Source organism: Mus musculus, chromosome 15, assembly GCF_000001635.26.
Source record: "Mus musculus strain C57BL/6J chromosome 15, GRCm38.p6 C57BL/6J".
Taxonomy (NCBI): Eukaryota; Metazoa; Chordata; class Mammalia; order Rodentia; family Muridae; genus Mus; species Mus musculus.
Genome location: NC_000081.6, coordinates 25,361,763 through 25,384,975, shown reverse-complemented (window position 1 = coordinate 25,384,975; position 23,213 = coordinate 25,361,763). Strand labels below are relative to the sequence as shown.

General features: G+C 43.7%; 1 protein-coding gene across 1 annotated transcript in view; it reads left to right on the top strand.

Annotated features, from left to right (window-relative positions):
- Basp1 (brain abundant, membrane attached signal protein 1) overlaps positions 1-21,699 on the top strand; it is a 50,488-nt gene extending 28,789 nt beyond the window's left edge. Inside the window, exon 2 of the mRNA NM_027395.2 lies at positions 20,058-21,699. Within this exon, the coding sequence (NP_081671.1) occupies positions 20,067-20,747 (681 nt within the window). The 5' untranslated portion in view covers positions 20,058-20,066 and the 3' untranslated portion in view covers positions 20,748-21,699. The remainder of the gene's footprint in view (positions 1-20,057) is intronic.
- The last annotated feature ends 1,514 nt before the right edge of the window (positions 21,700-23,213 follow it).

Genomic DNA, 23,213 nt, shown 5'->3' with positions numbered 1-23,213 from the left:
CTTTGCTCTTGGGATGGGAAGGAGCAACAGGCAGTGTTAGTGGATGGCCACGCGTGAGTTTTGGGGGAACTTCATTTCTAGGGATCAGCAGAGACAGTCCGATTTGCTGATGGCAGCTCTTGAAGAAGGGGTTAAGTTCTGGAATTTTCAGCTTTAATCCTACGAGTAAAATCACCTGACAAAACTGAAAATCAACCTTTGTTCTTTGTGTACAGGATTCAGAGGACTTAGCTACATTTTTGGAAATCCTTTGTCTTTATAACGGCACTGGTCCCAAGAGAATCATACCTTGGGGAGCACCGGTCCCGAGAGAATCGTGCCTTGGGGAGCACGGCTACACTCTGATGCTCCTTTGGTTCTGCATTTTGATTTCTCCTGCGTGCTTTTGATAGACCTGAGTAACCAAACTTCTCCCCACATCTCTAAATAAACCATAGTTTTCAAAACTTCCCTTCAAATTCAGTTGATTACCAAAGAGGGAGAGCAAATTGCTTTGATCACATATCTGGGTCCCCCATTGCCTGTGTGCTTACATGGTCGAGGGCAGGTTTGATGTCTCACAGTATTATGCATATTATGTGCACTTTATCCACAAGTAGCAAGGAGATGACTAACCCTTGCGGGAGGGATTATAAAACATAAGAATCCTTCAGAGTTAATTACCACATATGCTGCTTTGTATTTGTACCATGTAAAGATGTATCTGGCTACTTGAGAAAAGCACTATAAACGGAATTTGCATTCAGGCACTTCAACAATGTATTCTAATTGGAAATCTTTATTTGCATCGTACTTGAGAGTATTTAGCATTTTGAGCTAGACAAGTCTTTAGGGGGAATTTTTTTTCTCTCTCTCAAGGAAACGAGCAAGCTAGTTGTTTAATATCCTATATGGAAATGAGTGCTGGTTGTGAAAAATGAGCACGGTTCATTTTTAAAAGAACCATAAGCAGTCTCTCTATTCTTTTTTATCAGTTAATTTACATTTATTTGTAATTGAAAAAGCTAGTTTTTGTTAAAACAACTGTAGTTTATGCTCTCTCCTTTTTTAAAAAATCACTTACCCCACTAAAGGCTCTATGCATTACCAGAGTGTAGGGCACTCATACAGCAAGTGTGTGCCTGGTGATCGCTGCTCATCTGTCTGCCGTTGGTGTCCCTTCTGTCTACAGAGCATAAAATAGTGCTCTGCTTGCAATGTTCACCCCTGGAGAGTAGAATGATTGGGGCAGAGTGGGTGGGAAGACCTGATGAGGCTGGGAACTTTATGGGGGTGTGTTCTACTCACTAATTCTAAGGAAAGGGATATGGTTTTGTCAAAGGCTATCATTCTGGTTTTGTGGGTCCCCCTACCCCAATCCCCACCCAAGGCACAGTTAGATAGAGTCAGTCTGGATGCAAAAATACAATGAGGTAGGTTTGATGAGTGAGTTGTTTGTATATAGTGAGCTCTGACTAAAGTTTTTAAATAAAAGTATATACCACCGCAAAGTGTGAACTCTGTGATGCAGGCCTCTGGAAGTTTAGTATAAGTCACACTTGGTTTCACTCCAAAGGCATGTAAGGATTGTGTGAAAAAATGGGGAGGGGGCTGATAAAAAAATGGAGAGAGTAAATGCTTTCTTTTTCTATAAAGCTTTTGAAAATTATCATGTATTAACTGAGAGCATGAGAGTTTCCCAGTGTCACGGTCAGCCAGCACACCCCAATCCCTCCCCTTGTTCTTCATCTTAATAGTCCATATGTATGATTTATGTTCCACATATGAGAGAAAACGTGCTGTTTGTCTTCCGGGTTGGCCTCCTTTAACTTCTCCCTTCAGTCAGAAGGTGTGTGATTACGAAAACAAGCAACAACCCCAGGTGAGGGTGCGTGCGTTGTCCCAGCACCAGTCCTCTATTGAGAGACCGCTAAAAAGTAAAGAAGTCCTGCCACTATGGAAATCGGTGTGGAAGTTCCTGAAAAGAACGGGGCTGGAAAGATGGCCTAGTGCCTGTCGGTTCAACCTCAGGACCAGTGGGAGAAGGAGAGAGCTGATTCCTGCGCAGGGTTTCTTCATAATAAATCTTACAGTAATGAAAACAGTCCGTACCAGCAAAGCACAAATAAAACACAGAACACCAAATGGCTGGGTCCAGCAGATTCAGGAAAACACCTCCAGAGTACCAACAAGAGGATGATTTTATTTAATGTACCCTCAGAAGGCAGAGTGCACACACACTACCTGCATTCACAACACGTACACACATACAACAATAATAAATCAAAACTGTAATTATCGTGCGATTTTAATCTACGTATGAAAATATATCAAAAGGACTCTAAGACGACATATCACAAAGATGCTTTTACCTCCATGTTTTTGACAGTACTGTTCCAAGTTATGTAATCAGATATATCTTAATGGACACACACACACACACACACACACCATAGAGTGCTATTCAGCCATAAAGAACAAATTACGTTATTGTGGGGAAAATCGATGGGACGAGAGCTTGCTAAATGAAGGGAGCAGATCTTCAGTGCCATCGATCCTGGGTATCTTTATTTCAGTACCTATCACACGGGACGGCCTGATTCAGTTGGCGCCAAAGGAAGTAATATTCTGGTTCGGATCACTAGCTCTGTAGCTGGGCCCTGACTTAGGCTCGGTCTTGGGCACTTTCAGTTTACTGTTTGCTTCTTCTTGGTTGTTTCAGCTCATTGAAGATGTAGATTGGGTCTTCCCGCCTCTGCCTTTTGTAATAATATATTCTAGGCAGCAATGCTGTTAAATCCATTTCCAAAATAGGTAAGCAGGACCTTCAAGTAGATGTCTGCAGGAAAAAGAAAGAAATCAACTCTTGACACACACACACACACACACACACACACACACACACACACACACACACACAGAGTAGGTCTTCAGCCAATTCTTGTTTATATCCTTTTAGCCGAAACAGTCTCTGTTGTATTCACATGTAACAAAATCAAACAGAAACTCCGCCTTTATTATATATGTGTCTTTGATCCATGGGTCTTTGAGGTGAAGGAGCTGAGTTGTTTTGTAGAGGAGACCCCGTGTGTATAGAGATGTGAGGACAGGTTCCGGATCACAGAGAGCTGGGGCTTCTGTTCTAAGGGATTTGGTTCAACCGAATCTATTTTAGGTCCTCTTGCCTCATGTTAATGACAGAGTACAGCATTTTACCCACTTAATGCTACAAAAGGTTCGCTAGGGTTTCCCCCCTTAAGACAGGGATGTGAGTCCTAGATTAGAGCCCTTTTCAAGCTTGTATCTACGCTTACCTCAGCATCTGAGAGACGGATAAAATCTCTGGTCCCTGTGTCAGTCTGTGGCTGGTCGACTCTCTTGCCCTTTGTTGGCTGCCCTGGGCCAATCAGGAAGTTTGATTTGTGTCCCACCGCCCATGGCAGTACAATGAGGTAGGAAGTTGTAACCATTGCAAGACTGGTTGTGTGCCCCAGCCACATGTAGTAGATATGGTTGAGTGCCTCGGATAGGAGCCTAGCTTATCCAATTATTAGAAAAAAATGTATGCCTGATCAAATGAATCTGCAGACTTACTGTTGCTGGCATCTGAGATTTAATCATTTCTACTTTGTCTGGTGTCTGCATAGTTTCCGCCTTACCCTGTTTACCCCATTTCTTAGCAGCTCATGCTTTGGTCCATGTCTCACCATTTTTAAGAGAGAATGAAGAAACCTTTGCTATATATTTTTCTGCTCTAGGTCTTACAAAATAATTCAATTTTCTACCCATAGTTGATTTGTTAAAATTGCTTAAGCATCTTTACCTGACTTTAACCCTTCAGCTGACATTTGCAGTGTTCCCTTTGACCCTTCCAAAAGGCAGTTTTTTTCTGTGACCTAGGCAATAAGTGTCTGGGGGGGGGGGGGTCAGTGTGGAACTTGGTTTTCAGTGGATAACGGATGTGTAGCACAGAATCAAGATGTTTGCATCATTTCTGAAACAAGTCAGTAGGTGGATTTGAACCTGTTAGGCCTTCTCATTAGACCTACATATTTTTATGAAGACCAAGGTATAGAGCTAAGAGGTCCAATTCTAGACATGTATACTGCCATCGCGGTAACCAACCCTGGGCAGTTCAAAGTGGCCGAGCCAACCTGAACAGTGTCATGGTTGTGGTGACTCCATGTTGTGTTTGATGTGTTTATAAAAAGATAAAGAGGTCTAAGAATATGTTCTATGGGGGTGTGGTGAGGTGTGGGGGAAGGGGGTGCCTCAGTGGGCCCACGCCTGAGGACCAGCTGCACAAAGGTATAGTATCGAATGGAGTTTATTCAGGGCATGGGGTTGGGAGTTAAGAGGGTAGTGGAGGCAGAGAAGGGGCGGGGGAGAGGGGAGGGAAGGGAAGGGAAAGGAAGGGGAGGGGAGGGGAGGGGAGGGGAGGGGAGGGGAGGAAAGGGAAGGGAAGGGAAGGGAAGGGAAGGGAAGGGAAGGGAAGGGAAGGGAAGAGAAGAGAAGAGAAGAGAAGAGAAGAGAAGAGAAGAGAAGAGAAGAGAAGAGAAGAGAAGAGAAGAAGTAGACACACTGGCTATGGCCACGAAGGGAAGGGGAAGGGGAGAGAGGGGGAGCAAGAGGGAGAGGCAAGAGAGGGAGAAGGAGGCAAGCAACCTCTTTTATAGTGGGCCAGGCCAACCTGGCTGTTGCCAGGTAACTGGGGTGGAGTTTAGACAGAATGCTAACCTTGTTGACATTTAGGATTCAGGAGGTTGGAAGCCATCGTGGCAGATGTGTGGCCTTCAAGCTTGCTTCACTTGCTTTCTCTAAAGCTGTAAGAGCAAAATGGCGATGCCTGAGATTTGTCCTGAATTCTGTGCTCAGGCTGACTGCAGGTTTCTGTCAGTTCTTTTCAAACGTTGCGCTTGAACATATGGCTTTACACCCTTGGATGGAAAATAAAATATTCTTGTGGAAAAGAATAGTTCGATTTGAAGACTGTGACGAAACCTCAAGCAGGTGAACTGAGCAGAAGAGAATACGGTGTCTAGCTCCATGCTCTTGGTCACAGTCTCCTAATCTAGCCTGAAGTGAGAGTGATGGAGAACATTTGGAAACGCACACTTGCGTCTGAGAGTACATTAAATGGAGCCTCTGCTCTTGCTAGTTCCCTAGGGGCATTTTTCTAAGTCTGCTGGACTCAGTCGGTTGGTGTTCTGGGTTTTATTCATTCTTTCCTGGTGTGGACTGTCTGGTTTTAGCATTGTAAAATTTATTTACATTACCTGCCCTTAGAATCCTAGCGCACACAGCAGACTGCATTTTTGCCGCGTCTGACCTAGGATCATAGCATTAAGGAAGCTGATTCCTTTGTGATAATGGAGTCAATGTTTCTCCATTGTGAACGTGGCAATTGTCTGATTGCTCTTTCATGCTGGTTTTCAGGGTAACTTGAGTTTCAGGTTGACTCTGTTACATGTAAATACAGCAGGGACTTTGTTTCAGGTAGGGGAGTGTAAACAAAAATGGAGTGGAGACCTACTGTGTGGCTCAAGAGATAATTTCCCTCCCTTTCCTCTAGAGAGTGCAGTAATGACCTGCTGACCCTCCTCTTCTTCAGGCAAGCTTGGCTTCCCTGCCCCGTGTGCTCATTGAGATCTGCTGATGTCTAACCCCACATGCCTTTTTTTCTCTACTGAGTAGACTGGGTCAGAGTTCAAGCCATTAAGGTTCTATCTGAACCCAAAGAGAAAAACCCGTTTTCTGAAACATGAACTCTAATTACATAAAGTAGATGCCTCTGAGAACAGTATTGTCTCCTAGCCTAGGCTGCAGATCTTGAACAACAATCAAAACCTTGCCTTATGTAATGAAAGAGCATTCAAAACCAAACAGCACCTGTCCGGTGTTCTCCCTGATTAAGGAGAAAGTCGCTGGGGGTTGGGGGCTGGCAAGAGCCTGCCTAAATCCCGGTGTAAGCGTGCAGGGGTCTCTCTGCACCATTGGCAGGAGCATTTCTCAGCAAAGGCTGCTGCATCTTGTTTCCCTCTGTGGCACTCACTGAGGAGTTTGGCAAGAAGGCATAGATGAGCGGGGGATGGGGGTGTTGGCTGCTGGCGAAGTTTTGGACTAGTAACTGTACTGTGTAGCTCAGTTTGCCAAGAGAACTCAAAAGCAGTATGGACAGTCTGTCCTGCGAGCCGATGATGTCTCATTGGGACCAAAACCACTACATTCTATGTAACCTCATCATTTTTTTCAAGCTAGACAAGGCTAAATATTCTGGCTTTCTGTTGTCCTTATTTACTTTAATTTTCTTTATGGCCACCAGCAGTCTAACTTGTTCTCTTTTCATGCTTCAGGAAGTTGATATAAAAGTCTTAGGCCTCTTATACTTCATGTGTGGACTGTTCAGTGTGTACCCTTGACCGTGTGCTAGGTTTGTATGTGGTAGACTGATGAAGAAGAAATAGATTCTTAGGAGCTAGTCCAGGCCATCCAGTTAATCTCCTGTGAAGTCCCTGTGACGCCACCACCTGCCTTTGATTTTACAAGCTCTTCAGTGATTGTGATACATAGCTCAGTCTCAGCATTGTCGGATGCTTCCTGTTGATGAAGTGGTTAGCAAAGCAAGAGAGTTCGAAGGGGATGCTCTGAGTTACACTGAACTCAGGTTAGAATCCATTCCCACTCAGAAAGTGGTACTGGGTGTCTAATATGTGCTGTGCTCGGGCCCAAAGGATCTCCCTTGGGATTTCTTGGGTGAAATCTCACAGGACACTGGAACATTTCTTCCTTGAGTGGTGTCTCATTCGGTAGCTTGAAGACATGAAGAAGGTGAAACTGGAGGAGAATGGGCTCTCTGAGGGAGAAATCCTGGGGCGGCATCGGGAGGACCCCAGTGACCAGGGCACTGATGTTGCTCTGTGTTGTCTTTGCAGTCTCCTAAATGTAGAACTACTATGTACTATTTGCCTAGTGACTTTTAATTCCTTATTTAACATAGGAAATGTTCATTGAGCACTTCTTTGTGTTAAGCAAGACATCAAGGAAAAGCACATTCTTTGTTTAGCTGATTAAGGATGGGTATAAAGGATTCTAGAATGTTCTAGAATGTTCTGGGTTGTTTTTTGTTTTTTGGGTTTTTTTTTGTGACAGTGATTAAAACTAGAAAAGTGGTTTTAAGACTGGACATACTATACTTGTTGATTGGAGAAAAAAAAAGAATACATTAAAATAAAAAAACTAGTGCAAGTTTAGGCAGTCATAAAATGTGTGACTCATCTGTTTATATTTGGGGTTAGGCATAACTGGAAATAAGTTGTAGCTATTCCTAGTGTCTGCGGACCTTCTTTCTTTGTCGGGCAGCTACAAGGAAGAGAAACTATCATGGCTTGAAGCCCATCTCGCCCTGTCTGGTCCACTAATAAACAGCAAAAATACCTCAGCTGCCATCAGTTATTTTCCCCCGTACTTTATTTTGGATTCTCGTTAAGAGTTCTAAATTAGTTGTGGTAATAGACGGGTTATTGCTTTCCCGAGTCTTTGGAAGGGAAATATGGTTCAGAATCGATCTCAGCAGCTACCATTTCCTGAGGTAGTTGGTTGCGGTTCGCTTACCGTATTGACGGGAAAACGCAGGTGATTCATGGAGAATCCTGTGTGAGGATGCTGCTGCCAGTGCTTTTGAAAGGGCCACCTGTTAAGTGCAAATAAATAACAAGGAGAGGCCACGATGGACTCTAAAAGCAAATCCCACTGTGGATGAAAATGCATAATTCATGAGTGCTTGCCGCCTGTGGCAGGATGTATTACCAGGGGCTCTGCACAGTGTCTGCAGCCAGGCAACCTTTGCATTCCAAGAGAAGCCTCACCTGTCAGGTTCATAGCAACAGCACAGTAACCAGCTCAGGCTTTTATGGGTGAAGCCTTGTAGGATCAGTTAGAGGAGGTGCAGTCTGAAAACTGACCTGTCTATTGTGCGCACAGTTACTTAGAGTGGGGAAATCATGACATCATAGTCTGTAGGATGTCTGTATGCTTATTGTTAATGTCACCATGGATCATGGTGACAGTTTGCTGCCAAGGGACTTAGTCATGTTTCATTTACTGGAATGGAAATCTCAAGTGTAGCTTAGCACACTTATTTCTTTTTTTCTACCGCTATGGGAAAGAAGGATTTAGAGAATCTAGTCGGTAAATATCGTTGTATTGATTCTATTCATCTTGGAATTTTATAGCCAGAGTTTCATGTTCCTATGTACAGTGACTTTATAATATTTATCAAGCTCCCATTGAACAGTAACTATCATAGAACAAACACAAAACAAAACCTTTGTTCTACAGACATCAGATATATTTGAATAAATATTGAAAGAAAGCTTTAGGTCATTACTCAGCTCCATTTGACTGCTAAAACTTTCAACACAGTATAACAGAATATAAAGGGACTGAGCAATCAGATGACAAATGACTACAGAGGAAGTTTGTCTAGGCCCGAATCAGGTTTTGTAATAAAGGAGAATAGGGGTTCGAATGAATAAGGCCCTTTTGGTCCTAGTTGAGAATATATAAATCAATCCTTGCTTGGTGCCTCTGTATCTTGGAAGCTCATGAAACCAGGGGGGGATGCCAAGAGTCTGTTTACAGCTACGTAGGCCACTGTGTCACAATAAGACCTCCCCAAGTGTAACGGTCGGTCACTAGGTCAGTTGTACAGACTTTCATCTGGTACATAAATTCTGTGTGGAGTGTGATGGAGCCAAAGAGGATAGACGACTGGCCAAATGGAAACCTGAAACACTGATGGCTTACTACTTACTGTCTTCCAGGTTTTAGACTCATGTGCTTCAAATAAAGCTCCTTCCCCACTCTGAGGAGTGTGTATTTCTAGAATGAATTTTGATTATACTGATTTCCCCAGGTTCCTCTGCGTGCATGCTGGTCTCTCTCTGTCTCTCTATCTCTCTGTCTGTCTCTGTTGACTTATGAGCCAACAGTACTATTCAAAGACCTGATGGAGAAGCCTTTTGCTTGGAATAGTTCATATCTCACCACTCTCATCTGGAAGAGAGCAGTGCTGAGCAGGGAAACAACCCTTAGAGAACTAAGAAGCCTTCTCTTCCTCTTCTGAAGAGCAAGTCTGTTTTAACAAGCTTAGTTTAGACGCACATCTTGACTCTTCTAGAACCTTCTTCCATGAATATCTTTTCATCTTCCCGCTCAAGTTTCTTTGTTCTTTACCTCATCCCACATTCTTGTGCATATTTTCATTCCCTCCAAATTTCTGTTGCAATACAGAAATCAGCCTTGGCAATACTCAGGATTCCTGGAATCACTCTGCCCAGACTCTTGGTGTTGACTGAGGAGAGGTCCTTACAAGCAGCTCAGATATTATTTGGGCCTTCCCAAGAGGCAAGCATTTCCCTTCCAGTAGCAAGGTCATGGAAGAGGCAGGAGACTACAGATCCCTACCCTGGTCAAATTGAATAATCTGTTCTTGTCTTGTTCAAGCTATCTATGCCTTATTTTTCTAAGACACTGTGGCAACCTAGATATTTTTTTCATTGGGCAACTTGTATCTTTCTGGTCCATAGTTTCCCTTTCCTGGGAAAAATCTGTCCTTGGCTATTTCATGAATGGATTTCAAAGGATTTTCTGATAGTTTTCAAGGAGCACTTCCTGTTTGTTCCCAGGGATGCTAACACCTTGCATTTTCTCATGATTTTCCAGTTGAAAGCTTACTTATCCTTCAAGGGTACTTGCCCTATCCCTCCAGGATGCTTTTCCTTTGGTTAAGGAGCTGCACTGGGGAGCCACGTTGTGACTTTACACACCATTAGTTGTTTGCTGGCTGAGGGTGAGTTATTAACCTCCTATAATCCCCAGTTTTCTCATGGGAAGGAGGGGACTAGTAATAATTTCTTCCTTGTAGGATAGTATGTCAATGTACATAGAGATCAACCATTAAAATTATCTTAGGGAGACTAAGTCATGTATGTAAGTAATTTTGATGTTTCTACTTAGTCAATAAACATTCCTTGCTCTTTTGACCTCAATGGTCATCTCATTTTTCACTCTTATGGTGTTTATATGCATTGTCTCCCTAGGCTGTATCCATTCCCTTCTGCTTACTGTTCATCAGGTTTCAGACTCACGTGCTTCAAATAAAGCTCTGCCTCCACTCTTTATTTTATATATTTCTAAATGAATTTTGATCATACTGATTCCCCCAGGTTCCTCTTCATGCTGTTCTCTCTCTCTCTCTCTCTCTCTCTCTCTCTGTCTCTCTCTCTCTGTCTCTGTCTCTGTCTCCGTCTCCGTCTCTCTGTCTCATCCCTAGAGATATACTCTGAGTATGCTTCTGTAGGACTGGCCTGGGATGGGTGAGTTAGAACAGGGAGGTCACTCAAGATCCACTGTTCTTTCTTTGTGCTGGAAAAGCTTTCTGTGTTCTTGTACATTACTGAACTTTTGAAGACAAAATTCATCTTAGTCAACTGTTCAGAAAATTTGGGTCATAGGAGAGTGAGTGTATGCATTTGCATGTGGGGATATACCTTTTGCCTTTTTCTTTCTTCTACCCCTTCTTCCCTCCCTCCCTCCCTCCCTCCCTCCCTCCCTCCCTCCCTCCCTCTCTCCCTTTCGAATAATCCCTTCCAATATGTTTTCATAATACTGAGCCCATTTTATTGTAACAAGGGAAAATATTGTCTTAAAAAAATGCGTTCTCTCAGTTTTTACTCATGATATTTTAAAACTTTGCCTTGGGAACTTAAGCTGGGTTGACAACTCTTAATGCGGTTCTCTCTCCATGGAGAACATTGCCATCCCGAAATGGTAGTGATGTTAGAATTGCTGAATAAAAGCTTTGACTGAACCAGACAGTGACAAACAGTAAGTTTAATAATGGAGATTCTCATCAGGCATTGAAGAAACTTGACAGCAAATCACTGTGTGGGAACACGTACTGCTAAGAATCCCCCAGACACAAAGGCTACATTGTCTTTACCTCGTTTCTCTCTTTTGGAATAAAAAATTTGACCATTTAGAATAAAGGAACCAATCATTTCTTCCAAATGGAAATTAGTAGGCCTGACAAACCATTTTAGACACTTTCTCTATTTATACTTATAAAACCACCCTTTGCTTCTTTATTCTCTGTTAATTCTTTCTTTAAGGTAAGGGAGACTCCCTCTCAGCGTGTTTCAGCTTGTGTGTGTGTGTGGTTTGAAGTGTTTGTAAAAGAAATCCTTGTTGTGTGGCCTAGATTGTCCTTGAGTTTTCAATCCTCCTGCCTCAGCTGCTCCAGTGTAGGAATCATAGGTATGCATACACCAGCACCACACCCAGTCCCAACTAGCTTTGACAAATAGCTTAGATTCTTCCATTCCGAGTGGTTGTAAATCCAACTTGTGATAAATGTGTAAGCAGATGTAACTCACGAGCCCACTGTAACTTTATATTGATTTAAAAAATGTCAGTAGTTGGTTTTCTGGTATCTAAAACTGCTTAGCTTTGCAGCTCTAAGTTAATGGAATTGACAGTTTCTTGTCCCAGGATGTAGTTATCATACCGAAGTTATCATACCAAACTTTGTCAAGAAAGGAGAGTTGGTACCTAGCAGCCTTCCTTGGCAGACATATTTTCTACTGATTATAAGATAGAAACCCAATCAGAAGATTACTTCTGTGTGTGCCACATGATGATCTTGAAATCAACCCAGAAATAACGCTCTAGTCTCAGAACCGGCTGCTGCATATTCTCACTGGGTCTTCCTGCAGATATGGAGTCGTCTGCATAATAATGTTTGCTGTCACACTTAAGGACTCTATTCTGCTGATGCTAGTTAAAGTGGCTAACTAATCCAAATTTGCATTTTCAAAATAGGAACTTTGCAGTGTTTGGCAGCTGTTTTATGTAAGAAGTGCTTAGATGTTATTAGTGCAGAGAAAGAAGACACAAATGTAGATAGCCTGCGAAGTAACAGACATACCTAGTAGCCTTTGGGTCACATGGACGTTTTAAAGCCATTTTCTTGTCCTTGTGCTATTAGTGTGTGCTGGTTAGTGCACAGCAACGAGCTTTATTAAGTCACAAAGCTGTATTAACCCATGGCGTAGAATTAAGATAAAGCATGTTATGAGAAATAGAATTGGGCATATCATGGTGTGTGTTAGCTAATGCCCTGGATTTGCCTCCTAATGCACTTGGGCATCTCCTGAAGAAGGGCTGTGCTCCGATTGGGGCTTCTGTTCTTCAGTCACTCTAAAAACTATGATGTGGAAATAGGACCAAGGAACTCTGCTAAAATGAAAAGGGCATTGCTCATCCACATGCCTAGCATGCAAACACCAGAAGACATCCACGTGTAAGCGCTGTCGGTTTGCATGCTGTCAGGTTGGGGTCTGCTGGGTGACCCAAGTTAGTCCAAGGGCCTTCGAGGAAGCTTCACTGCATAGCGTTCTTTAGACCTTTTTCAAAGGGCTGACGGCTTGTTAAAGTGAATACCGCTCCCGTTCTGCTCCTCACTGCTGGATTTAACCCCTAGTTCTCCCACTCTCCCTCATCGACATGCCGACACACCACTGGATGTGTTTTCCATCAAAAATCAGAGAAACCACATGGGAACCACAGCTCCAGGAAACTCACAGTGTATCAGGAAACCACACAACAAGTTCCATGGTGGCTTCCATGTGGGTCAGATACTGTCCTAGGACATGGGGCTATGAAGTGTCACATGTTATAAGAATGTAGGTCTTTTGTTTGTAAAGCTGTGAAACTCTTGTATTTGTGTCTCTCTCTCTCTCTCTGTGTGTGTGTGTGTGTGAGAGAGAGAGAGAGAGAGAGAGAGAGAACGAGAGAACGTACCTGGTGTATGAGAGAACTTACCTGATGTATACACTCATTCCTGTGCAGATGTACAAACTCCTGTGCCTGCAAAGAGATCAGTGGAAGATGTCACTACTCCACCACTCCCCAGAAATCCTCCTGTTTCTCTCCCCGATGAGCAGGGATTACAGTCACATGTATAACCATTCTCAGCTTTCCAGGTGGGATCTGGGGATTTGAACTTAGGTCCTCGTGCTTGGTCAGCATGTACACTTAGCTGCTGAGCTAGGCCCTCAATCCTGTTGCATTTCTCTTGATGAAACCCAAAAAAAGGTCCAGATAATAGGCCTGCCATGCATTGTAGGGGGTTACTACTGGGAGAGGTTGAGGGACCTCATTGGAATGGATACAGTCACTGTTCTTTACTCCTGGAACTGGGTCACATTGTTTCCATTCACCAAAGCAATGTATCAATGGCCAAGGTGACTAGAAATGAAGGCAAGGCCCTGCTGGATCTCCTGGTTCCCAACACTGTGGCCTTTGCTTTTGTTAAAAATGAAGCCAAGGCTTCAACTCTCCGCTGCTGCATGCTTTTGCTCCTGTCTGTGACTTTAGTGTCTGTAAGGTATAAATATGAGAGTGGATTGCGTGCGGAGCAGAGCATCCTCCAAAGATGGCATCAGGAGGGTTAGAGGCTTGGCTTCTCTTAGAATGAGCAGCTCTTTGCCATTCTCTGGAAGACTTTCTCCCCTGTTGGCTTTCATGTGCAAATAAAGAAGCTGTGGCCTAACCATGCTTCAGGTCACTATGACTTTGCTCTTCTCCAAGCAAGGCCAGTAGCTTTAAAAGCCACAACTGCTCTTCTAGATCCTCTGCTTTTACAGGTCCAACAAAATCTTACAAAATGTTGTCCTTTCAAAACGTTTGAAAAAACATTTTTGTGTTAGGCACGGGCTTCTCCATCCCAGGCTGGCCTTGGATTCTAAACCCCGAGTGCTGCGATGATTGGCTTGTTACCACCTCACACAGCGGGTCCTGGAATATTCTGTACCACTTGAGTTGTGTTCTCAGCCCTAAAGTGCTGCCCCTTTCTGACTGTCAGTGGCTTTTCTACTTTAGTAAATATAGAAATAATAGCCTTTCATTAAAAAGAAAAAAAGTTCAGTGGATAAGAATTTCTTAGACAATTCCATCATTCCCGAGTCTATTAGAGAGGCCGTGGGTATTTAGAAATGAACTAAATATTTTTCCTGAGAAAATAATTCCCCAGGCTTCTGAGCTCAGTTAGAATCAAAATGTAAGACAGTGTCTTCCAAGGTCAAAGGTATTTTGTGTGTTAAGCCTTAGACCTATGGAAGGAATGAGAATGCTCTCAGAAAACGTTTATGCTGTAATCTTAGCATTCATTTCTTTGGAGGGATTTCTTTTTCTCTTCTCTTCATAGAATTCAAGATACTGTCAACCCCTTTCCCTGCCCCACCCAGAGAGAATCACCCTGGTTATATATGAGATGGTCGCCCTATGTTGCTTTGTGGTTCCTGGAGTCTGTGGTTAGGACCGGAAGAGCCATGAGATGCTCAGAGAAGGAAGGGTGTCTGCTGGGCTACCCAGGTGATCCTATTCACTGCTGTCGATTTCCTGGGAGGAAGCTGTTGGTCGATACAACATGCTTCTATATGTGAGGAAGCTTTCAGAGTTAGCGTCCTGTGAAACAACTTGAGAAAACAGAAGGGCTCTATTTGCATGGGTCATGTGTTCCCCAGGCTGTGCACACAATGTCTGCTCTATGGACCATTCTGGAAGAGATGGGAGAGGAAGTGGCTGTAGAGTGATAGTTCCTACATTCACGAGAGTTGCCTTGTTTTTCCGCAAGTGTATTTTATATTCAGGAAATGGATCTTTTTTGTTCCTCTTAGATTATTGAAAACTGACCTTATATATTTAAATGGTTCTCATAAGAACATTGGGTAAAGGAAATTGTTTTAACTTAGCTCTGTAGGTTCTGTCCTTGTTTTGAATTTCTTTGTTTCTATTAGGTTAGCAGTCAAGAGAGAGAGAGAGAGAGAGAGAGAGAGAGAGAGAGAGGCGGGGGGGGAGAGCTAGGTGCATATATTATAGAAATTGGGACCCCAAACCTCTTCCCACTTACCTTTTTTTTTTAACATTTCCATATAACGTTAAGCTGAGTGACCCCTTAATTCCTCAATTTGTGGGATTGTATTAGCCAACCTTCTACTTAAGATGGTTTTCAAAGGCTATAACCAGCATGTAGCAGAAAGGACACGTGCTGTAGCAGGTCCCTTCCCTTGGCAAAGGGTGAATCCTGCTGAGCAGGACCATGGATGGTAGGAGAAGGACACACTAAAGTAGTGTGCGGGGACACAGCTGTCTCTTATAAATAACTGGAGCCCTACTGATAGCTACGTGCCAGGGAAGCCGTTAAAACCTGCATTTTCTCACAGTTATGACTTCATCTATGATGTACTCAGTGAAGTTTCGTTCTGACTCACAAACTGACGCACCGTGCTAAAAAATATCTCTGGAATGTAACTGAGATCCCTAAAGCATTCTATTCCTTGGCAAATATTTAGACCAGGTTTCATAAAGTTTTAACTTTTTTTTTTTTGATAGTCTGCAATGACTATTTTCTCATTGCTAGTTTTTAACAAGCGTCACAAATATTGATCCCATGCCAGAGACAGTTCGTCATAATAACAACCCAGATGATGTCAATCCAATTTTTAAGGGAGAAAAATGGTCTTAGATTTGTGATCGCAGGCACATAGAACTTTATAGTGTTATCCTTTTATCCTAATAGCATTTTATATAGTGCAATAAGCATTCACACTGCCCTCCTCATGTTAGGATTGAGCAAACGTTTAATATCCTCACTTTACTGGTCAGGGATTTTGAGACCCAGAAGAGAGAGGCTCTGCTCAGATTCATAATCATTTTCAACGACTAAGTCTTGTCACTTTTAGCCAACTTCATACTGAATGTCACAAGTCTTAAAGAAAAGGTTTATAGTTAGTTAATTTCCCCCCTGAATGTTCTTTGAGGTTGGCCTTGCTACCTTTATTTTCCAAGATGGGGAAAGTAAAATTGAATTGTATTGAGTTGACTGTACTGATAGACTGAAAACTATGAGCTGAGGTCTCTTCCAGGTGAGCAGGGCCTTGTAGTTTATGAGACCTGGGGAGGCTTTCTGGGCTCTGTGAGAATTACACAGAGCTGATTGGGGCCTGCTGTGTCCTGAGGATTGTATTCAAAATAAGCACAACTTATGTAATATGAACAGCTAAGGAATATATATATTCCTGGTTTCTGGCAGGCTTCCTGGAGAGAAAGCAATAAAGACTTACAAAAACATTTCAGACTGTCTCTGTGAGAGTGCCTTCATTGTAAGTTCCGAAATATTTGTCACCTTTAATCTCCCAATGTTTTGAGTAAACATAAAAGATAAATATTTATGCAAATATTCAAATTTTTTTGTAGCTATAAAATTTCCTGATTGAAACTCTCAGGATCTAGAACCAACTTATCATTAAGGTTTGCTATAGTGCAAATATAAACGATCACATTTCTCCTCCCAATAAAATTAAAACTAGTTATACATAATTTTTTCCTATAAGATATACCTGTCACCCCAAAAGTCCTCATATATGATTTAGAGGAGGAACTGAAGCATAATTTTTAGAATATTTGTTACTTTTTCCAATTGCTTTTAGGGAAAAAAGAAATCACTGTACCTGAGCTATCTGGCTAGGAAGACGTTTCTTTATGTACTTTCTCGGGCATGATAATGTTAAAGAAACATGGTGCTAGATGTGTCACAAAATGGGCTGGGAAGATGACTGGGTCAGTTACTTGAACCCAAGCTCCATCTCAGAAGCCAGGTAAAAGCCAGGCATGGTGGCATGTTTGTAATACCAGCACTGGGGAGAGAGGAGGCTTCTGGGACACCATTTACCACTCCAGCCAAACTGGCAAGTTCCAGACCCGTGAGAAACTGTTTCAAGACGACCCAAGTGCTAAGGATTAATTGCCAAGGTTGTAGGCTTAGCGAGTTTTCTGTTGCTGTGATAGTACAATATGACCAAGACAGCTTATAAAAGAAAGCATTTAATTTGGGGCTTGTGTTCCCAGAGGGTTAGAGTTCGTGACCGTCATGGCAGGGAGCATGGCTGTAGGCAGTGGATGGGAGTTTACATTTCCATCTGCAAGTAAGAGGCAGAGAAAGAAAACTAACTGGGAATGACTGGGTTTTTGAAACCGTGTGTGTGTGTGTGTGTGTGTGTGTGTGTGTGTGTGTGTGTGTGTGTGTGTGTGTATCTGGTTTCAAAAGCCTCAGGAACAGAGGTGATAACAGAGGTGAACTCTCCTATTTGTCCTCATGAACACACAGAACTCCAGTCCATGCGTTCAGCATCTGCCCATGCTTTTCCTGGTCCCACTCATTGCTAGCGGACATCCTAGCATGAGGAAACGCAGGGGCAAGCTTAGCCCTTTGGGTGTCACTTTGGATTACGCTTAAGTAACGTCCAAGATAGGTTACTTCTTGACTAGAGATGCCTGTTTCTCCCATCATGCCACCGTTCTCACGTGTCTACATGTATGGCGTGCTTGCAAATGTGTATGCGCAAATGTGTATGCACGAATGTTTGCTCATTTGTATGGCGGCCCAAGGTAATGTTCAGAGTCTTCCTGGGTTACTCTCCACTATGTTCTTCAAGGAAGGTTCCCTCAATGGCAGAGTTGGCCAGTCTAGCTATCTTGCTCAAGACAATCCCAGTCTACCTTCCCAGTGCCAGAATTGCAGGCACTCAGTTGTAGGGCCAATCGCAGTCCCTGCAAGCATCAAGCACCTCTAAACTGTCATCTCTCTTGCCCTGGATCTTTCTTTTTCTTTCCTCTAAACCCAAGTGTTCCAACTTTCTATATTAAATAACTTCCTTCCAAAACAGAGCTTATAGAAAGGAGAGGACTCATTCAATCCCATGCCCATGTTCCTTGGCAGCTCTCATTTCTTAAGCATCTGATAAAAGCATTTCACTAGCAAATAGAAAGAGAGGGGCTACAAAGTTTCTTCTGTAGCCTGTATGCTCTCTAAGCGCCAAGCTCTATTCTGGGAGGTCCTGCCTCAGAGTCCAGGAAGGTAACATTCCTAGGCTTGGACCTACATTGGAGATCAACTTCTTGGTGGGTAGAGTTTCCCTTTCATCTGCTAGGTGGAGATTCTTGTACTAACACATTCTTGTGGGCTTTGGCCTTTGTTTTATTGGACAACTCATGAACTCAGCTAGTTAGTTTTCCTCTAAGTAAAAGGAGGCAGGTACTGGCACACCATTGTCGGATACTCTGGAGAAGGTTGAATAATTTAAGTAAATCGTGTTGGATTAGGACTTTTCTGGATACTTTGATTTTAGTTTGTAACTTTAGTTTGCCCCTCTGGGTATTCTTATTCTCCTGGGAAATAACCAGACAACTGCTTTCCTGGTACTCTAGTATATTTCATAAATCCTCCCAGGTAAATCAACTGAAAGCAGGGGGTGTTTGTGTTTGTGGGTTTTTTTTGTTTTTTTTTTTATAATTGACCTTATTGAGACACAGTCTTTTACTTACAACTTGATTTTGTCTGTTCGATTTCTACCAAGAAAAGAATCACAGCTGGTCTTAAAACAAAGACTAGAACGGGGCTTTAATCCTGCTTCAGAAAAACAATTTTAGTAACTTAGATTTTAGGTTTGTAAACCAGCAGGACTTTTAAACCTCTGGGGATTGCTATATAGGATTTCATACCGTGGGTGTCAGAACCCAGCACTCCATTCTTCGTTCACAATGAGACTACATTTACTCTTTGCCTCATGGGCGTAATTTCTAGGTTGGTGTATGGGTTTCTGTTATAGAGTTGGGAGAAGAATCTAAAGGTAGACAGACTTATCAGGTTTTCTATTTCCCAAGTCAGCCCAATGCATCAACCATAACATGGGGCAGGAGCTCCAAGTTGTGTGTGACATCAGCCATGATGAAGTGTCTAAGAATTTGATGGAGGTGCTATACTATGTAACTCATTAGTCAGGTTTATGTTTTCATTTATTGCTTCGTGGTAAAAATGTTTTTAATTGTGGTTTCACCACCTATATTTGGTCTTACCAAAAATAGGAGCAGTTGTTTGAAGTGGGTTAGGATTCCAAGCCGTTTCTTCTTCCCTATTTTTAAGAAATATAAGAACGATCCTTGGATGACATAATAAAGACCTTTCTTGAAACTAGGAAGAGTATTTTAGTCATCTTTGTGTTTGTTTCTTTTTTCTGTCTCCTCCAACTCCTAATGGTAACCCAGACGGGAAATTAGCATAGAATGGTGAGAGGAATTTTGACTGAAGAATACTACTCTTTCCCACACCTGACTTTCAAACAGTGTGGGTTATTTCACTATGGTGAATCATAATTACAAGAAGTGGAGTGAAGAAAAAGCTCTCTCTCTCTCCTTTTTTTCCTGAATGGATTGGGAGGCGGGGTAGCTGGGTGAAGAGAGCTCAGGGCCCTGCCAAGAGGAAGCAGAACGTGGTGAGCTCACCAGGAGTTTCTACTCTGTCCTGTGGCCTTGCACGGTGCTTCTCTTCACGACTGCTCCTCCTGTGGGGAGCAACAGGGCCAGTGGGAGGTTAGCCTGGAAAAGTTTTGCCCTCTTGCATTAATAGAAAACAATTAAGTTTTCTGTAGGAAGCACCACGGCAGTGATTTCTCACCGGCACACAGACGCTATATAAACGTGCTTCCGGAAAGGATGGACGAGAGATTTGTGATGTATGATGAGCAGTTCCTCCAGAAAGTTATTTGTAAATTATCAGGGTTTTGTTGTTTTAAAAACAAAAACAAAAAGCAGCGAAGTTGTAGTTCTAAAATGGCTGTCCCTGCCATTTTGTGCTAAGGTGTTCAAGCCTCCTGGATGCTTGAAAGTAGATAGATAAGACCAATACCATGCCGCCTGTCCTCCCTATAGGCAGCTGGGTCATTGATCACCATTTCTTTGTCTCCCCCACCCCCCAACTTGCTGGCCTGCAGGCTTCGCGGCGGGGGCTTTACTTTGTTCTTTGTTACTTCTGATTATGGTAGAATGCCCGTGAAGTCCAGGCTGCTCCCCGCTGTGCCCGAGGTCCTCGACGCCCTCCTCGCCCTGCAGGCAGCCTCCCACCATCCACTTTGCCTACTTTGACCCTAACTCCCCTTCGTCTCCCCTGTGCTTCCTTGCAGAACTCCAAGATGGGAGGCAAGCTGAGCAAGAAGAAGAAGGGCTACAATGTGAACGACGAGAAGGCCAAGGACAAAGACAAGAAGGCCGAAGGCGCGGGCACCGAGGAGGAGGGGACCCCGAAGGAGAGCGAACCCCAGGCGGCCGCCGACGCCACCGAGGTCAAGGAGAGCACGGAGGAGAAGCCCAAGGACGCGGCGGACGGCGAGGCCAAGGCAGAGGAGAAGGAGGCCGACAAGGCAGCGGCGGCCAAGGAGGAGGCGCCCAAGGCCGAGCCCGAGAAGAGCGAGGGCGCCGCGGAGGAGCAGCCCGAGCCCGCGCCGGCGCCCGAGCAGGAGGCGGCCGCGCCCGGGCCCGCTGCGGGCGGCGAGGCCCCCAAGGCCGGCGAAGCGAGCGCCGAGAGCACGGGCGCGGCCGACGGCGCGGCCCCGGAGGAGGGCGAGGCCAAAAAGACTGAGGCTCCCGCCGCCGCCGGCCCCGAGGCGAAAAGCGACGCGGCCCCGGCGGCTTCAGACTCTAAACCTAGCAGCGCGGAGCCCGCGCCCTCGTCCAAGGAGACGCCCGCCGCCTCCGAGGCGCCCAGTTCCGCGGCCAAGGCCCCCGCGCCCGCCGCGCCCGCAGCCGCCGAGCCCCAGGCCGAGGCACCCGCCGCCGCCGCCAGCTCCGAGCAAAGCGTGGCCGTCAAAGAGTAACCGGGACAGCCAACCAGAACCGACGCCACTCGCAAACGACCTGTCTTCTCACGCTCTCTCTCTCTCTGTTTCTCACTCTGTCCTCTCTCTGTCTCTATCCTATACTAACTTGTTTCAAATTGGAAGTGAGGATATGTATTGCCCAAGGGATTAAATAAACAAAAGAAAAGAAAAGAGAAAAAAAATAAAGAGGATGTGTCCCATCAGGGGAGGGAGGGGGCGGGGAGAATCCAAATAGTATTTTTGTGGGGAAATATCTAATATACCTTCAGTCAACTTGACCAGTCAGTCCTGGATTTTCGAGATCATTGTCTGAAAGTACATCATCTGTACCCTGAACCGCTGTCCCCTAGGCTCCATCCTTAAAAACCCCAGCATCTCTCCCGCGATGCAGCTGGGGAGGGAGGCGTTTGATTCTGCCCACAGGACCAGTGCCAAGGCAATCAGATCTTTATGAAAGCAGTATTTTCTGTGTTTCCTTTTTAATTTACAGCCTTTTTCTTAATTTTTTTGGTATTTTTTTAAACGTTCGTGGATGAATGCCAACTTTCAGACGGAGCCCACTTAGCTTGTCCACATGTATCTCAATGCCAACCCTCCATTTTTCCTCTCCAGATATTTTTGGGAGTGACAAACATTCTCTCATCATACTTAGCCTACCTAGATTTCTCACGACGAGTAATGCATGTCCGTGGTTGGGTGCACCTGTAGTTCTGTTTATTGGTCAGTGGAAATGAAAATAAAAAAAAATAAAAAATAAAAAAAAAAGAAGTCTGCGTTCACTGCAGCGCCAGTTTTCTTCCATCTGTGTCTCAGACACCAACACACCACCCATTGGAAAAATGGAAAAAAAATAAATAAAAAAATAAAAAAAATGTACAATGGATGCATTGAAATTATATGTAATTGTATAAATGGTGCAACAGTAATAAAGTTAAACAATTAAAAAGTAGTAACTGGCTTTTGGCTTGATTTTCCCCTCCTTTTCGGTAATGTAGGTGTCTTTTCCTGAGTATAATTGAACTGAGGTAAGACATAGGATTCTCAAGTGTTCTTGACTAATATAGGTATAAACAAAACACCCCAAACAGTGGAATCCAAGACCACTATCCCCTAAGATGAACAGGAAAAACCGTCTAAGGATTCACACCCAACCATGGTGTGGGTGTGGTTATTAATGCTTTAAGAGAGTGAATATTGTGAATGAAATATTAAATGACAACCAAGAGCTGTGTCTTGAAGGCTGGGAAGAATATTATAATCTTTGAGAAACATCCTATGTGTATAAATTGTGAAGCGGTGGGCCAGCATCTAGGCCTGCCCTGCCTGCAGGTCAATTGGTACCAGAGGTAGGCGAGGGACCCGAACGCCGTGATGGGTTAATAGCCAGGAGAAAGCTGCTTCCACCTTACCCAGACCTCACTTGCTTTGGCTTCAAGGGAGCATAAACTTGTGATCTGTAAGACAAGATCCCCCTTGATAGCTGAAATATGTAGAAGTTTGTGCACGTGCCAGCTAGCAATGTATACCACAGGCAGATGTGCTAAGCCGTCACCCTTTGATGACCCCATTACTGGAATAGTGACCGTCTGTGTGCTCAGGGTCCCCCTGTGCCACACATGGGGAAAGAGGCTGGAGAAAGGTGGCTTTTGTACAGACTCGGCATGCACATCAGTTCTTGAGGGTAAGAAAGGAGGTGATTGTCTCTCGAGTCTCTCAGAGAGTTGCTTGGGTGTTTTCCAATCCGATACTGGAAACCACAAAAAAAAAAAAAAAGAAAAAAAGAAAGAAAGAAAGAAAGAAAGAAAGAAAGAAAGAAAGAAAGAAAGAAAGAAAGGAAAGAAAGAAAGAAAGAGACCTAGCCATGGCAAAGATTTCTCAGACCTGAATCGGAGAGAAATGCCCAGAAAAATACATGACAGGTTCATCTTTTAGAGTGTCAGTTTCCGGTAGAATTTGTGAAGGCTGTGAAATGCGCATGTGCACATGGTCCTGTGGGTCCGAGTCAGCCTGATTCTATTCCTGTGTGCTGCATACAGAGGAGAGAGAACCCCTCTAGATGTTTTCTGAGTATCTGGAATCAGTACCACACCTGGAGAAGCAGAAATGGTGGAGTTGGACTAGCTTAATGGACTTTCTGAGTTCAGGCCGTGCTACGATCACGTCTAGCCCTTGGACCTCTTGCTTTTACAGTGAAATGATTTTGAACTCTTACTGCATGACAGCACAGCACACATGAATATGTAAAAGCATTAGCCACCAGCCAACTATATTAGGTAAGAAAAACAGCAGGGAATATCCAGAGCAAGTGCAGTTGCCCTCAAATATATAAAATCATGTGGGGGCGGGGTTGTGTATTACGGAGGCAACAGACTCAACAAACTGGAAGATGTGTATAAGATTACAAATTATCTTTAAAATGAAAAATACTTATTTTTGCAAAATGAATTAAATTTATCAACTACT